Source organism: Tachypleus tridentatus, chromosome 12 (assembly GCF_004210375.1).
Source record: "Tachypleus tridentatus isolate NWPU-2018 chromosome 12, ASM421037v1, whole genome shotgun sequence".
Classification (NCBI taxonomy): Eukaryota; Metazoa; Arthropoda; class Merostomata; order Xiphosura; family Limulidae; genus Tachypleus; species Tachypleus tridentatus.
In genome coordinates, this window is record NC_134836.1 from 49,967,382 (window position 1) to 49,985,830 (window position 18,449).

At 34.7% G+C, this 18,449-nt stretch overlaps 1 protein-coding gene across 1 annotated transcript; it reads left to right on the forward strand.

Annotated features, from left to right (window-relative positions):
• Positions 1-7,302: 7,302 nt before the first annotated feature.
• LOC143233266 (ubiquitin-conjugating enzyme E2 variant 2-like) lies at positions 7,303-14,384 on the forward strand. The gene is made up of 3 exons (XM_076469288.1): positions 7,303-7,745; positions 11,124-11,248; positions 13,959-14,384. Exons 2-3 carry the CDS (start codon positions 11,219-11,221, stop codon positions 14,097-14,099), a joined length of 171 nt encoding a protein of 56 aa, XP_076325403.1. The 5' UTR covers positions 7,303-7,745; positions 11,124-11,218; the 3' UTR covers positions 14,100-14,384.
• Positions 14,385-18,449: the final 4,065 nt, after the last annotated feature.

The following is an 18,449-nucleotide window of genomic DNA, read 5'->3' on the forward strand; positions in this document are numbered from 1 at the left end:
ATTCCCTCTAGTCTTACACTGCTAAATTAGGGACGGCTAGCACAGATAGCTCTCGAGTAGCTTTGTGCGAATTTCAAAAACAAACAAACAAACTTGACCCTTATCCAGCTATTCAACAGGAAATATAATTATTTCTGGACTTGTCGTCCTATATTCCTTATAAAATGGACGAATCCATGTCTTAAATTTTTTCAAAAAATTGTGGTCTGTTCATTTAAACTGAGAAATAACTTGGAAGAAACATGTTGAAGACATTTTGTTGGCCAACTGTGGGTTTATTTTATGAAGATCAACTAGTGACTTCAATTTCAACAACTTATTTGTTTAATCTCAGCGAACGTCAGGCTAAAAATTTTAATTTATCCATCGGATGGTGATAGTGTTCGATAACATTTAAGTTTCCTTAACTAGAAACTAATCCAAACCAGTGTATATACACATTATAAGGTATAGTGATAATTATTAGGATATGAAAATAATCCGGGCTGAATACACAAACATTTATATGTTTAAAGAGTAAATAGTGTTTTATTGGTAACACTTCAAATTAAAGCTACATTATTTCATGAAAATACGTTTTAAACAGTATTAACCCTTAAACTGCGGCCATCGTCAGTTGATGATTTTGTGCTTGGTACAGCTATCATAAATTGATGATACAAGCTAAAAACAGTTGGCAACCTCCTCACCCCGTAGTGACCGTTCCCATTCAAAGTGTTGCTACTGAGTCAATTTTTCAGTATAAGTCGCGGAGCAGAAAAGGAAGGGGGCGTCGTCTAAGGGAATGAAGCGAAAACGGTTTTCATCAAAAGACAAAACTGAAGTATTAGCACGTGATAATTATTCCAATGAAGAATAAAACTTTTTAGAGTTTTCAACATCGTCAATTTCAGTTGTTTCAAACTCAACGTGATTTAGAAAGTGAATCGGAATCCATTGGTTTCTAATGGGTAAGGTGTCACAATTTTGACTCTTTTAATAGTAGAAACGCTGAACTCAGATAAATTTAGGCTCACTGATGAATCTAAAGAATATGAACTTTGTATTGTCATATTTATTCAAAGTATAATGAGTCATATTGCCCAAGAATTCAAACAGATATGAATTTTTTTTAAATCCTTGAATTCAGAAGAAAGTGACATTCCCCCTACTTCACAAAGTAAGAAATGGAAAGATACAACTATTGAGGAAATGTGCACTTTTTTGTTTTGGTCATGCTTGTGCCGCATATAAAAAAGCATGTTTTGGCTGATTACTGAAAAATGATCCCCTGATAAGAACTCCACTTTTCCAAAATGCATTACTCGAGATCGATTTAGGGAGATTCTTAGGTATTTGCACTTTGCAAATAACGAAGAACGGAATGCAAACGATCGATTATGGAAAGTCCGACAAGTGTTTATGATGATGAAGAATAAAACGGAGGAACCTTTTTTTCAGTTTCGAAAAGTAGTTAGCGATAAATATTTGATTATTTTCCAGGATCGGATTGTTTTCATGCAATACATTTTGAGCAAGCACCATAGATTTGGAATAAAGTTCTTTGTATTATGTGATTGTGAGACAGGAGCTGTAATGTATATGATTGTCCCTTTGCAAGTGATTAAAATGTCCCCAAAGATCCCCGATTAGGACTTTTAGGATCAGTTGTCAAGCAATTGATGAAATACATCCTTGGAAAAGGTCAAATACTACATACTGATAATTATTATACATGTCCGGAATTATGCAACTTTCTCTTTGAAAATAAGACTGGTTTTTGTGGAACAGTTAGAACTAATCGAAAGAACATGCCTAAATTTGCACCTCTGAAGAAGGGAGATGTTGAGACCAAGAAGCAATGGAATATTTTAGTACTTCAATGGAAAGGCAAACGTCCTGGTATTTTGATTAGTACAGAACATGAAAGTGAAATGAAATACAGTAGAAAAGATTATTCCAAAATTAAAGAACCAAACCCCATATGGTTTTAGATTATAATATCAACATGAGGTTAACTGATAAAAGTAACATGCAAATTGGACAAACTGACTGAATTCGTAAATGTGTGAAGTGATACAAGATGCTTTCTTTCATCTAATTGATATCTCAGTTGTGAATTATTATAATATGTGTCTAGTTTTGTTTGTTTAATTTGGAATTTCGCACAAAGCTACTCGAGGGCTATCTGTGCTAGCCGTCCCTAATTTAGCAGTGTAAGACTAGAGGGAAGGCAACCAGTCATCACCACCCACCGTCAACTCTTGGGCTACTCTTTTACCAACGAAAAGTGGTATTGACCGTGACATTATAACGCCCCCACGGCTGGGAGGGCGAGCATGTTTTGACGCGACTCGGGCGAGAACCCGTCACCCTCAGATTACGAAGTGCACGCCTTAACGCGCTAGGCCATGCCAGGCCCATGTGTCTTGTAAAAACTGTCAAGAAACCATCGTTCAGATTAAAGAAAAGAGGCGAAAGATGGTGACTACCTGGTGCAAATAATGTAGAGTAGCACTGTGCATTGGAGAATGTTTTCGTGATTTTCGTACCCTAAAAAGAAATTTGAATTTGAATAAAGTAAATTTTATTATGCTTTTATTTTTATTTGCTTTCATGTTTTGTTCAAAACTCATTATAAAATTGCTAAAGATCATGTTTAATAAATATTTTTTTACGTCTGTGGTGAGCTGTTATTTGGATCATTCCCGCTGTTTAAGGGTTGAGGTTTAAGTATCAAAAGCTGAAGAAACGTTAAAAATTAAAATGTTTCGAATTTCTGATAAAAATCTGTTGAGCTGTTGATTTTATTTTCACGCTTCTTTCAGTTTATTAATTTCAGATTCAATATCAAAGACAAGTAAAAATAGCAATTTGGATTTATCTTTTGTCTCCCATTGTTATTGATGTACGTTTGTAAGTTAAAAGAAACTGTTCATATTTAAAGGAACTTTTGTGCCTTTCATGAGAAAGCATGGGATTATCAGGTAAAACCGAGTTAAACAATGAACAATCGGATATGTTCATTTAACTGGATTTAATTATCACATCTAGTGCCATATATCTTACTAATTGAGTCATGACTTAAAATGAAATAACGAGACTGTACACAAAGTGAAGTGTAAAATGAACAGTCTTAATTGCAACACTAAATACGAATACGGTGTGTCTACATGCTTTTACTTAAACAGAGAACTTTCATTTTTACCCACAACTAGTGCAAACCACGTGTACGTGTTGGTCCTTCTCATTGCAACATATGTGAGGTCACGACTTTAGGTGTCACCTGAAGTACCGCTGAAAGGCACTGCTGTTGACAACCTTGCTTAACGTGTAGTTCAGATTTTATCTAGTAGAGAACTGTTGTTTATTAGGTACACAAAGAACTATTTGTGCTCCGTCTACCACAGATATGGAAACTCTGTTTCTAAAAGTGTAAGTCTGCAAACATATTGCTGTGCCACTGTTGTTGTGCCAGAGAACAACCAATGCAGTTGGAATTAAATCATTAATAATTAATAGCTGAGTCAGTGTTAAATGAAATAAAGAAACTGAACATAAAGCGCAAAACAAAATGAACAATCTTGATTGTAACAAAGAAAGATAGTATATATTTAAAAAGGGCTGGTATGGGATGAGAAAATTTTCATGTTCTCAACCCACACCAGCCGTTTTTAAATACAGTGGTACCTCGGTTCTCGAACTTAATCCGTTCGAGAAGGTTGTTCGAAAACCGAATCTATTTTTCCCAAAAGAAATACTGTAAATTAAATTAATCCGTTACAGACCTCCAAACATTACGCATATTAAGCAAAAATATTGCTTATTTATACCTGTATAATAATACTTACATGCACAAAGCCAACCACAAAAACTATAAACACAATAAAAAAAAACAATAAATGAAAATTTAACTGCACTTTACCTGTGCTGAGGAGAGCTGATGGCGTTGGTGAAAGGTGGTGAGGAACGTGGAGAGTATGAGAGTTATTAATGTTTGGAAGGGGAGTTACCTTCCATAAAAATGTCAGGTAACTCTCCTTCTGGAGTTCTTTCTATTTTCTGTCTCTTTGCACCGCTACAACCTGCTTGAGACTCACTGGACCTATTTCTCACTAAAAACTTGTCTAATGAGGTATGTTTTTTGCCTGCATTTTAAAATGTTTCTGAAGTAAGACATGGCATTGTCATTGAAAAGGTTTATGCTGCGGTTTGCTACAGCTTTTTCAGGGTAAAATTTTTCCAAAATCTTTGTAACTCTCCCCATTTTCCACACATTTCCTACATTTGTGAACTAGGAACATCCTCTCTTCCCTCCTCCTCATCTGAAGTCACATTCTCAGTTGCCTTCTGTTGCTGCTCCTTCTGAAGGTCTTGGAGTTCTTCCGTGGTGAGCTCAGTGTTGTGGTCTTCCACCAACTCCTCCACATCATCACCACTCACATTCAGACAATATCCTCGACAACAGGCTCATCCTCAAAGCCTTCAAAGTCTCTATCTGCTACTGAGTCTGGCCACAATTTCTTCCAGGCTGAGTTCATGGTCCTCAAAGACACTTCCATCCAGGCTTTGTCTATAATCCTCAAGCAATGGAGGAGATTAAGGGAATTTTTCCAGAACTCTCTGAGGGTTAACTCTGTGTGAGAAGTCACTTCAAAGCACCTTTGAAACAGTGCTTTAGTGTAGAGTTTCTTAAAGTTCAATATGACGTGCCGGTCCATGAGCTGAATGAGAAAAGTCGTGTTAGGGAGCAAGAGCTTCACCGTAATTTAACTGTACTCCTCCACCAATCGATCCTCCAAGCCTGGTGGATGAGCAGGTGCATTGTCCATCACAAGGAGGGTCTTGAGTGGCAACTGTTTTTCCGTGAGGTAATTCTTTACACTTGGGGCAAACACTTCATGGACCCATTTCATAAAAAAAATGCCAGGTTACCCATGCTTTGCTATTAGCCCTCCACATGACATTTAGTTTACTTTACAGGACATTATTTTTCTTAACAACCCTCGGGTTCTCAAAGTGGTACACAAGCAAAGGATTAAGTTTTAAGACCCCACTTACATTACTACATAACAACAGATTTATCCTGTCCTTCATTGGCATGTGTCCTAGCAGTGACTTCTCATCCTTGGCGATGTAGGTCCTCTTTGGCATTTTCGTCCAAAAGAGGCCTGTCTCATCACAGTTGAACACTTGTTGGGGAATAAAACCCTCAGCTTCTATATAGTCCTTAAATTCCCTAACAAATTTATCAGCAGCGTCTTTGTTATAACTGGCACCCTCCCCATGTCTCACCACACTATGTATGCCACTTCTCTTCCTAAATTTTCAAACCACCCTACTAGCCTTAAAGGCATCACTTGTATCAGCACTCATTCCAGGGGTGTTTTTCAAGAGGTCAGCATGCAACTGCTTTGCTTTCCCACAAATGATGGTCTCAGAAATGCTATCACCAGCTAACTGTTTTTCGTTTACCCAAATAAACAACAGTTTTTCTAATTCTTTCATTGTTTGTGAACTTTGTTTCGTGAGCTCTGCCACTCCTTTTGCAACATCAACACCTTTGATGACCTCTTTATTTTTTAGTATGGTGCAGACTGTAGACTTCGCCATACCAAACTGTGTAGCAAGGTCAGACACGCAAACACCACTCTCATATTTCGCTATGAGATCTTTTTTCACCTCTATTGTGGCTCTAACATCTTTTTTTTTGGGTTTTCTGCTTTCATTATCTTTTTTGACCCCATGGTGGCTTATTTAATCAGAATATTTTGAAAAAACAAAAAAACGAGAACGTTCACAGCAGATTTTAACAGGGATGTGGACTGAGCAGCAGGTGCGGGTAAAATGTTTTGAGCAAGCTTGGCGTGGGCCGAAAATGGTCGAAGGGTCGTTCGGGTCATCAGTTGGGTTATTTCGGGGGTTCAGGTCACGATAGATTGGTTCGGGAACCGAGTTTATGTTCGACAACCGAGACATATTTTCTGAAACAATATGTTCGAAAATCGAATTGTTCGAGAAAGGAGTCGTTCGAGAACCGAGATACCACGGTATATATTTTTCTCTACAAGTGGATTTTCTTGTTATCAAATAAAGATAGTATATGTATATGTGTTTATGATTATGCTGGTCAATCACTTTGATTGGACCTTTTCCAACGGGCCCGGCATGACCAGGTGGATAATGCACTTGACTCGTAATCCGAGGGTCGCGGGTTCGAATCCCCGTCACACCAAACATGCTTGCCCTTTCAGCCATGGGGCGTTATAATGTAACGATCAATCCCATTATTCGTTGGTAAAAGAATAGCCGAAGAGTTGGCTGTAGGTGGTGATGACTAGCTGCTTTCCTCTAGCCTTGCATTGCTAAATTAGGGACGACTAGCACAGATACCCCTCGTTCAGCTTTGCGAGAAATTCAAACCGAACCTTTTACAACCATCCGAGTTGGAACCACATGCCAGGCAACTGTAGGGTAAGGTGAAGTTTAAGACTCACCAAATTCAACATTTCTCAGGTCAATTTGCATTCACACAGTTAGTTACATGCACTACCCCCGTTACATAGTTATTCTCATAACAATACAGGTGGGGTTGTAACCCCAAGATATCAACAACTTTCCATAATGTTTTCCACGGGCGGTAACAAACTTTATATACTTTTGAAAACAACAAAGATAACTTCAAACAAGATCAACATAACGGTTTTCTCGAACAAATGTTATGTAGTTTGAAATAAAACCATTATCAATACAGTTGAATTTATAAGTTGCATGAAGTGAGATAATTTTTTTATCTTTTTTTTATCATTTCAAAATAAATGTTACAATACTACGAGAAGATTGAAACACGTGCTTTGTTGTAATGTTTTACACATCGAAGGAATATATAACTTTGGGGAATTTACACTTTTTGATAATTCAGTTTGCTAAGTGTTTGTCTTGTTATTTAAAATCCAAACGTAATGAGTGGACTATAAAATGCACGTACTGGTATTACTATTTAAATAACGACTTATATCTTATTTTTGTAATCATATGAGCACATGAAAGAATTTTTATCCAAGGATTGGCAGTGTCAGTAAGTATATATTATTCAGCAATTGTAACTCGAAGGACAAAGATACTTTTACCCCGCTCACTTCTACGTGTGTCAGGTATAAAAGATTGTTTAGTCTAGGTAGTATTAATTAATTAATTTTGTGAGGTAATATATGACGATTTATTAGTTTTACGTTAAAGGTAAAAACAGACGAATATTAGAAGAAGGCTTTTTAATATGAAAAAAGACAATTGTTGGAAGTTGTGTTTGAAAGCCATTGATGTGGAGAATATAGAAATTTCTAGAAAACGTAAGTACTAGATATATAAATAGCGGCAAGCAGACCAAGAGGGACAATGATAAAGTAGAAAAGCGAGGGAAATGGCTAGTACTGGTAATGACTTTGGTAGTCCTAGCAGTATCACAAAGGAACGTATGTACGATTTAGATGGAATTTGTGAAAGTGTTAACACTTTAAAGAAAAGTGTTTTGGAACTTTGTAACCAATCTACAAGACTTGCACAAAATGTCAAAGCTGTAACCGAGATGCAAGACACGATCTATGAAATAGCTAAAGTATGGTGCCACTGGATTGAAAATGTGAAACGTTTTAATTAAGTTGAAGAAGATGTGGTTTCTCTTAAATGCTGAGTCGAAATAGGTAGAAATTACAAGGCAATGAATAAATTCTTACTTTGGAGTTGATTTAGTAATTTGTTGTTTGCATGTAAGTGCTAATTAAAATAGTTTGCAAAACCTACTTTTTATGAATTGACTTAGAAAGTTAGTGTCATTTGTATATTATTAAACAGTTTATATATTGAACAGACAACCTTTATTGGGTTAAAAGTTTCTCTCAAGAGTGTGTTCATGTTTTTTCATCAGATTGAATTTTTATGTATTATTTGAATATAATAGTATGTGTAATTCCTGTTTTTTATCTTACGAATGGGGCCCGGCATGGCCTAGCGCGTAAGGCGAGCGACTCGTAATCCGAGCGTCGCGCTAAACATGCTCGCCCTCCCAGCCGTGGGGTGTATAATGTGACGGTCAATCCCACTATTCGTTGGTAAAAGAGTAGCCCAATAGTTGGCGGTGGGTGGTGATGACTAGCTGCCTTCCCTCTAGTCTTACACTGCTAAATTAGGGACGGCTAGCACAGATAGCCCTCGAGTAGCTTTGTGCGAAATTCCAAAACAAACAAACAATCTTACGAATGCAAACCCAAATAAAATGTATGTCATTTAAAAAAAAAAAGTGGAGAAGTGTAATTAAAGGGAGATAAATAGTATTGAGAATTAAAGGTGTGTATGTTTTCTTATATCAAAGCCACATCAGGCTATCTGCTGAGCTCACTGAGGGGAATCGAACACCTGATTTTGGCGTTGTAAACCGTAGACTTACCACTGCACTAGCGGGGAGCCAGAATATAAGGCACAATAGTTGATATGTGAAAGTGAAATTTATAGTTTTCTGACATTTTAAGAAAATTATTAACTCGTCAAAGGGTGTTCTAAAGCAATTCAACCTGCTCGTGTGGACATTGACAAAAATAAACGATTATTTGGAAGTAGGCATGTATGAGAAATGCAAACAAGTAGCTAAGTTCAAAGTATAACTGCTGTAACTTCGAGTCATCGTGTGTTAATTATATGCTGATACTGTTATTATAAAAGTGGCAGAGAAGAAAAGGAATGAGTGAATTATACACTGAGTGTTAAAGGTAAAAAGAGAGGAAATTAGTTTGGCTATTGAACTCGATTCTAATGCGAACAAATTGGCCTAAGTGGATTATTGACAAGAAGAGAATTATATGATGTTTAAGATACTTCTGTAGTTAAATGAATGTTTGCACATGCATTTAACTTGTTCCAATATATAGTAAAATAAATAAATTTGATAAAGTTAAGTAAATCTCCAATTAAATTTAGTTTTATTTCTAGTTGAGTAAGAACAATTATCAAACAACCGGTTATATTATTAAATAAATTACTCTGTTTCACTTTGTTTGATTTTTGGAATTCCGTGCAAAGCTACACGAGAATTAATTTAGCAGTGTAAGACCAGAGGATAGGCAGCTAGTCATCAACACCCACCACCAATTCTTGGGTTACTCATTTACCAACGAATAGTGGGATTGACCTTCCCTAATTAACATCACCACAGCTGAAATGACGAGCATGTTTGGTGTGATGGGGATTTGAACCCTCGACCCTAAGATTACGGGTCGAGTGCTTTCACTACCTGGCCAGGCCGGGCCCTTTTACTTGGTAAAATGTTAATAAAAAACACTTTTTTGGATAATAAGAAATAATCAGTCTATTTTAAGATATCTATGAAATTGTGAACAAATAAATAATATCCACATATTTGGTTTCATCTCATTGTACACTGCATTCCCATTGAAAGATTTAATCTTTGTTTTACAATTCATTAATAGAACAGTTCTGTTACTCTTTTATAGAACTGGAAGAAAGAAAATTTATCCCCCAAAACATAAAATATATACACTGCTGGCCAAAATCTTCAGGCCAATGAACAGAATGAAAAAATATGCATTGTTAGACTCAACCACTTATTTGAGTAGAGCTTCAAAAGATGAAAACAAGAAAATGGTAAATAAAAATAAAAAAACTTTTTTAGCATTCAGTTGGGAAAATGTGAACACTATGAAATTAGCCTAAATACTAGCTGATCAAATGTTTAAGATCATGCTGAAACGAAGCATTAATCGGTAAACACGTAACAAAATTTAGTCATTTTTTGTTCAAGCATTAGCTTTATCAACATCTCCTGTGTTACATTGGGTAAAAACATGGCAAAGGCTAAAAGGTTGACAGAGTTTGAACGTGGCAGAATTGTCGAACTCCAAAAGCAAGGTCTTTCTCAACGTGCGATCGCTGGTGAGACTGGGCGTAGTGAAAATGCTGTTGCAAATTTCTTAAAATACCCTGAGGGATACGGAACGAGAATTTCAAGTGCTCTGCCCAAGAAAATTTCGCCGGCGTTGAGCAGGAGGATTCGACGGGTTTTTCGGCAAGACACCAGCCGATCGTCGAACCAGATGGTAAAGATGTAATGAAATTTAATCACTTGTATTCAAGCATTAGCGTTGTCAACATCTCCCACTGGAGAATAAGATACCCTATGAACCATTCATTTCGTTAAATAGTCATCTGTCTATATCTAGACTTAGGTAGTATGTCTAATAATATTTACTTATGATGTAGTGTTGTGCTTGGCAAACAAATGTGTATTTCAATGTTTAGTAGTGGTGAAACAGTTTTTAACATACTGTTTTGAAATTACAGATGTGCTAATCTCTAGATTACCAGATTACTTGAGTAAGTTTTATAGTTTTATTTTGGAACTACATTTGATAAAAGAATATCCTTTAATTTTTCCATTTCTTATTGGAAAATTTTTTATTTGGAAATGTGGGAACCCTGTAATAAACAAACTGATAGGATTAGTAATGTGGAGGTATGAGAAAGGAAATGCAGTTTTAGTTGAATAATTGCCTGATTAAAATTGAATTTCACACAAAGCTACACAAGGGCTATCTACACTAGCCATCCCTAGTTCAGCAGTGTAAGAATAGAGGAAAGGCAACTAGTCATCATACCAACTACCAATGCTTGGGCTACTTTTTTACAAATGAATTTTGGGATTGACCATCACGTTGTAATGCTCCAACAGCTGAAAGGGCAAGCATGTTTAGTGAGACAGGGATTTAAACCTGTGACTCTCAGGTTACGAGTCGAACGCCTTAACCCATCTGGCCATGCTGGGCCAAATCAAAGGTGATACATGCTCTGCAACGTGAAAGGGACATTTGAGAGTTTTTAGTCACATGTTGTTGAAAGTATGAGTTCAAACTTAATGAAGAAAAGTTTTAAGTATTTTAAAGGTAATTTACTCCTTGATAAATGTTTAATTTAAAAATGTAAAACTTTTATTTAAGGTATGGAACAACACATTTCTGTGACTTGTATGAAAGAGATGCTTTGTTGTGAACTTTCTTCTTTTATTTGATTACTTTTTGTGTTACACATACAGTATATGATATGTATTTCTCACACAGCAGTTTGATTTTGTTTTTTAGACTCCATATGAAAATAGAATTTATAGTTTAAAGATAGTTTGTGGATCCAGTTATCGGAAGAACCACCAGTCTGTCGATTTCTTACCAAAATCAAGATGACTGGAGTCAGTGATGTAACTGGTTTGGTAAGTTATCTGTCATGCAGTAATTCTGTATGCAGCAGTAGTTTTCATTCAGTAAAAGCCAGTCATCCATGAATTCCATTTATTCATTGAAACTTCAAGACTGTAAGTTCAAGTCATAATGAAACTACAGAATCTGTAATTTGTTTGTATTAGATGATACCTGGTGTGAATGTTTCTGAACAGAAATCCATATTTTTTTATTCAAAAAAGGCCATACTTAGTAATTATTTGCTCAGCTTAAACTACATGTATTCTTTCATCACTAACAACAAGAGGATTAAGTTATATGTAATTTAGTGAATGATATTGTTACCAGGAAACATAAAAATGAAAGAAAATAATATAAAAACAAAATGGGTAAAAAAACTACTTTCACCAATAAATAGTGTGTAGTATTTAAATATAACCTACAGATAAAAAATATAAACAAGTATAAATTTAACTCAAAAAGGAGATGTACAATTTTCTGTTAAATTTGGGAATTAGAAGATAATAACAGTGTAGTGTTATGCCTATAGTTTAAAGAAAATTACGAAGTACAATTTTTTTGAAGGAAAGTTTTTGGAGATCTTAGTTGTGAATAATAAGAAAAGGGTTTGTGATTAAATCTAGCTTTTTGTGACCTTTTCAAAATGCTGGTTTGTAATACATAGAACAAACAGTTTGCTGGGACCTTTCATGATAAATTAAAAAGAAAAAAATATTATTTTGTTCATAGGTTATGCAGGGTTCTGTTAACGTTGTAGATAGCCTGGTAACTTTATAACAATAAACACCAAAGAACTGACCAACCCTATTTTGCTCTGTTTATCATCTGTATGTAAAAGCACTAAAGAATTGTTACAGTGAATATTTTAATCAATTTTCTTGGGCAGAGCACTTCAAATTCTCGTTCCATATCCCTCAGGGTCTTTTAAGAAATTTGCAACAGCATTTGTACTATACCCAGTCTCACCAGCGATGGCACGTTGAGAGAGACCTTGCTTTTGCAGCTCGACAATTCTGCCACATTCAAACTCTGTCAACTTTTTAGACTTTGCCATGTTTTTACCCAATGTAACACAGGAGATGTCAGTGGGAGATGTTGACAATGTTAATGCTTGAACACAAATGACTAAATTTTATTATGTGTTTACTAATTAATGCTTCGTTTCAGTATGATCTTAAACATTTGATCAGCTAGTATTTAGGCTAATTTCATAGTGTTCACATTTTCCCTATTGAATGCTAAAAAAGTTTATTTTTTTATTTACCCTTTTCTTGTTTTCATCTTTCAAAGCTCTACTCACAAAAGTGGTTGAGTCTAACAATGCAAAATGCATATTTATTCTTTATGTTCATTGGCTTTAAGATTTTGGCCAGCAGTTGTCACTGTAAGACATCTATCAGACATTTGCCAGTGTAATATAAGACTCTTGTGTAGGCATCTGCCAGTGTGTGAAACCTATCAGACATTTGCCAGTGTAAGACACCTATCAGACATTTGACAGTGTAATATAAGACGCTTGTGTAGGCATCTGCCAGTGTGTGAAACCTATCAGACATTTGACAGTGTAATATAAGACTCTTGTGTAGGCATCTGCCAGTGTGTGAAACCTATCAGACATTTGCCAGTGTAAGACACCTATCAGACATTTGACAGTGTAATATAAGACGCTTGTGTAGGCATCTGCCAGTGTGTGAAACCTATCAGACATTTGACAGTGTAATATAAGACTCTTGTGTAGGCATCTGCCAGTGTGTGAAACCTATCAGACATTTGCTAATGTAAGACACCTCTATAGATGTTTACCAGCGTAAAACTTTACAATTACAAGATTGTGTAGATCCATCATCATAGTAGTAATTTTTCAAAATTATGCCATTCTTTAGCATCATGAATACCTTTTATTACAAGCATGGTGTTTTTAGACTAAAGTAACATTATATATATTTCATGATTTTCTAGATCATTAAAAATTTTATATGGAAATAAACTCCTTCTTTTTTTTTGCATTATTTATTTCTAAGTAACCTAAATAACTTCAGATAGAAACTTTTGGTTGTAATTTTCTGTGTTATATCATTATCCAAAGAAAGTGGTCAAGTCATAACTTTTAATTTATTATGAAAACATGGATTAGGCAGACTTGTACATTGTATTTGTTGTAATGTATTTCTTTTATGTCTTCCAGTTCATTTATTTTAAATGTCTAGTCATTTTGTTGTTATGTTTAATACAAGTAGGGGAATCTTTAGTTTGTTTGTAAGAATTTCCACTGGAGTAATTGCTACGTAAATTGTGCAAGATTTTTTTTTGTACTAGAACTTGGGAGTTTTGTAACCTTTGACTTTTAGTTGTTTAATCTTGCCTTTGTATAAATTATTTTGGATGTTTTAATGTTTTAAGATGTATTTTGTAATCAGTGGACAATGCTTTAAGAATTACTCCTAATTTGAATACCAGATCAATGCAGGTGAATATAAAAATTGTCATTATACGATAGTGTTAACGAAGATTAACCAGTTGGTTCTAGCAATGAGCTGAGTTTGTTAAGATGTGTTTAACTTTATGAAGTTATAAAAAGTTTGTAAGGTAGAAATTGAATTAAAAATTCCAGTTGGTATCTCATAGCTCATATTCTGTACAATCTAAAACAGGAGAAAAGTTTATAAAAACAACTAATTTCAGTGACACCATTCAGTGAATGCTTTTTTCCTTGTTTTGTAGATTGAGAGAAAAATGATACCTGTATTAAACCATTGGCAGAGAACTTACTCAATCAAGACAATATTACATGAACTTCGTAGAGCAATGACTTTACGAGATAATCAGAGATTGGCTCAACCACCAGAGACTTCAACATTTTAACATGAAGGATGTGAAAGACTTTTGCAATGTGAAATGTCAATTTTGTTTGCACCAAGGCTCAGTAGAATGATGCTGTAGCTTCAGAAAAAGGAAGCTTTAACATGTTAACAAAAATTGGCTGGAAAGTGCTTAACTACCTCTATTTTTTGCAGGTTATATTATTATGTTTTGTTATTGAGGACAACTTAATGATTTAAATTAAAGCCATGGGTAAAATTGTTTTTAATTATTTGCTATATTGGCACTACATGGAGTGGGCTTACATCACATTACAAGAAGAAAATGTTTTTTCCTCATGAAAAGGATATAATATACCTAGTATAACAAGAAGAGGGTGTGATATTATTTTATATTACAAAAAGAAATTGGATATATCTGATATCACATAAAGACTTCTATCATTTTGCAAGGAGATAGGAAGGGTTTATCTGATATTTCAAGAGGAAATAAAGATAACTTATTTAAGTGTACAAGGAGTAGAAGGGAATTTATATGTTATCTCACCAAACTACAGAAGGTTGCAAGTAAAGAGATTAGGGATTATCTAGTGTTAAAGGAGAAAGAGGGTTGCTTGGCTATACTAATGTAGAGAAAGGTTTTATTATACTGCAAACACTTGCAGGTTGCCTGATATTGCCAAAAATAATTTTATTTTACATTTTTTGTGCAGTGAGAAGATGGGTGAATTGTGTGCTGTTACAAAAAAAAAGGTGTGTGATTTTGTAGAGACGACTCATATCATGAAAGGATTGTGGAATTTGTTGGTATTAAAAAAGAAAGAAGTTTGATTATAGAAGTAAAGTGGTATGTTTTGTTGTGCTATAAAGAAATGGAAGGAACATTTGGAAAGATATGTTCAACCTTACAAGCATAGAGAGAGGTTTTTCTTATACTTTAAAAAGGTAGAAGAACTGATGTGTGCTATGAGAAATGAGATTTGTCTCTGTTAGAAAAAGCTGAGAAGTAGCTTTTCTTTTACTCTCAGGTGATGATGTATATGTTTGATGTTAGATGAAAAGTGGGATAAATTGACAGATTCAACTTTTGGAAAGGTAATTTCAGTTGGAGAGTTGTATGTTTAAAACAAATAATAATTGAATTAATATTAGGAGTATGTTCAAACTAAATTACTGTATAGGCAGTTTTTAAATTTTGTTGGATTTTTTTCTTTTGAAAATATTTGAACAAACACAGAATATCCTGATAGATTTTTAAGTCTTGTTGCCAGAAGTGTAAATGTGTCACAACTTATTGTTTTTGTCATATGGAATAAGTATTAGCATGAATGATTGCCACCACCTGTGTTTAGTAATTCATGAACTTGTAATAAAATGTTACAAAATAGATTTTTACACAGTACTCCAGTATGTATTTTGTGAAGCTATATGTCTTTTTACTTCTGGTTTATAGTATGAGAAGAACTTTAACTGTGAAATATTAATGCTTTTGAAATGATGGTGACTAAGTGTTTCAAGAGATTCAATCTTTCTCTACCTTTGTAAAATATATGTTTTGTTTAAGGCAGCATTTCCCTCCCTCAAGACACAGTGATTACTGCTACAGCACATCCAGTAAAATGTGAATAGAGCCATTCACAAAACAAACTCAAACAGAGGACAAGGGTAATCAAAATTATTGTAATTTATTGTAAGTTTAATTTATGTGGATATCGAATAATTGAACATTTTACACCATTTCACTTGTGACACACACACACACAGTTATGTACTGTTGCACATCCTTTGGGAAACACAGGAAGTACAGTCAGAAATATTAACATTTAGTCACACAGTTACCAAGAAGACTAATTTTAAAGATGAATATTCCTATTATTCAAAAACACCTGCCCCACTATTTGTTTTTCTAAGATGTACACACTATATTCACAAGAACACAGTTTTGTCCTCACCCTTCACACATCTTACAATATATAAATGTTATAGTTACTTACTGGTTTTCTTAATCTTAGTTTGGAACCCAACTGAATAGTTTTGCAAATGTCACTTTAGTATGTATTTATACAAGTTTTATTGTAAAATATTCTTTAAAATATTTCAACAAGTAAATTTTCATGAGGACATTTATCTACAGAAATGTTTGAAAACTAACCTTGTTTGTAACTAGAAACATTTCTATTTAGAGAATAATAAAAAACAAATCCTTGGATATCTTGTATTTTGATAAATGTTTATGCAAGATTTAGCTTTCCTGCAGATGAGAGCTGTACTCTGTTAGCTGCATTAATTGTTCAATATTGAGGCACGTTTTCTGACTTTGGTAATAAGGTTCCAGACGAAGTTAATTTTATGATTATTAACAAAACTGTATATAATTTTAAATTAATAGCTGTTATTAAAAGCCAGACTGATTAACTCTTATCTTTGCCTAACAGTGTGTTTAGTGTTAATATAACAGGCTCTCTTAATGTAGAAAATGTATGCTTATCAGTAAAGAAAGGTAATAGAGATTGAATATTACTGACCACATTGTTTCTTGTGTCACTATAATTAGTAAATTTATGAAAACCTGCACACAAAAGGCATTTAAGTTTTGAAGCTACCAATATTATTGTAAATGTTCTTGCAAAAATCGTTTAGCTCTCATTTTACATAAATTAATAATTACAGTTGCATGCTTCGATGCATGTATATACAACAGTTTTAATTATCAGTAATTTTAACTTCATAATTTCCATTGCAAGTGTGGTATTCCTGGTAAAAGGGTTTCACAACAGAGCTCTCAGTTAGGTCTGCTAATTGAAGTTTCAAGGAGTACCACTCTATGGAGTATAAAGAGCTCTCCAAAGTCCAACTGGAATCTTCTTGAAAAAAGCTTCAGCATTGATAATGCACAAGTACAAAAAGAGCGAATGTTTAATGCTGTGTCTCAGAGTGATAAGAGTGAAATGGACACTTCATTAGAAAACTTATCAATCCGAAGTGCCCCACAATTACAAGTGAAATTATACACTAATCTTAAAAGTGATGCCCCAAGTTACTGTTAAATATAAAAACGTTTAACAAAACTACGTCTGCTATGAGAAAACAAGACGCTTAAACGTAATTTAAAACCAGGCTTGCAAGAAATTTAGCTTATGTCACCGTTACTTAAATAAATTAAAACTAATCTTACATTTCCAGTATCGTATCCAAAGTTAAAATGCTACACCCACAGTTTTCACAGTACTGCGGTTAAAGACCTAAAGTTATGCACAACTGTAGATGAGCATAAAAGGGTAGTGTGAACAGTGTGCTTAAACAGATCACATACCCCAAGTGGGCAGGAGTTTGCATTTTTGAAGCTAGAATAGATTAGAGGAAAGAGACTATATTTGTCACAAGCCACCATCTGTGATCGTTACAACCCTGTCTTGTGCTTCACTCGCAAACATGCTTGCCTTTTCAGCCGTGAAGGCGTTGTAAAGTAATGCCCGATTCCACTATTGGTTGGCAAAAGAGAAGTCTAAGAGTTGGCAGTGGGTGGTGATTACTAGCTGCCTTCCCTCTAGCCTTTCACTGCTAAATTAGGGACGGCTTGTATAGATAATCCTCGCGTAGCTTTGCGCGAAGTTCAAAACCAAACTCAATATTAAATGAGCAAAATATCTTAAAGTATTAGGTTGAGGAATAATTCGTGAGCGTTTTTAAATAATTTCATTCAAGCATTACATGCAAGACTATACAATACTTCAATGCATGAACACATTACACCCAAAACATTTATTATGATACTTGATTTCATGTAATTTCTAGGTATCTAGTATGCATTGTTTTAAACGAAATTGCAAGAAATTAAATGCGAAAAGCAGATGGTGTCGAAAATGCTCGATTTTGTCCACTTGACATTCCATTTAATGAGCTGAAAATGAAAGCAAAAATTAAAGACATGAAAATCAAACACACAATCTATTAGAGCAAAAAATTATCTACCAAATGACATGAAATATTTTGCGAAAGCTTTTCATTTATGAATATATTTTTTTAACTTGAAAAAACGCTCACGAATTATTCCTCAACCCAATATATGAAAAGGAATGAATTAGATTTTAGGCACAAAACATACTTTACATTGAAAATCTGAATTCACTGAGGAATACGATCTGGGTCACGCTTGACCCATATCGATCCGGCATGGCCAAGCTTGTTAAGGCTTGCGACTGGTAATCTGAGGGTTGCGGGTTCGCATCCCCGTCGCGCCAAACATGCACGCCCTTTCAGCCGTGGCGGCGTTATAATGTGACGGTCAATCCCACTATTCGTTGGTAAAAGAGTACCCCAAGAGTTGGCTGTAGGTGGTGATGACTAGCTGCTTTCCCTCTAGCCTTGCATTGCTAAATTAGGGACGACTAGC

Coding starts and splice junctions, on each gene's coding strand:
- LOC143233266 (XM_076469288.1), top strand. CDS start 11,219: ATGACTGGAGTCAGTGATGTAACTGGTTTG. Junction 11,249..13,958: donor TCAGTGATGTAACTGGTTTG/GTAAGTTATCTG, acceptor CTTGTTTTGTAG/ATTGAGAGAAAAATGATACC.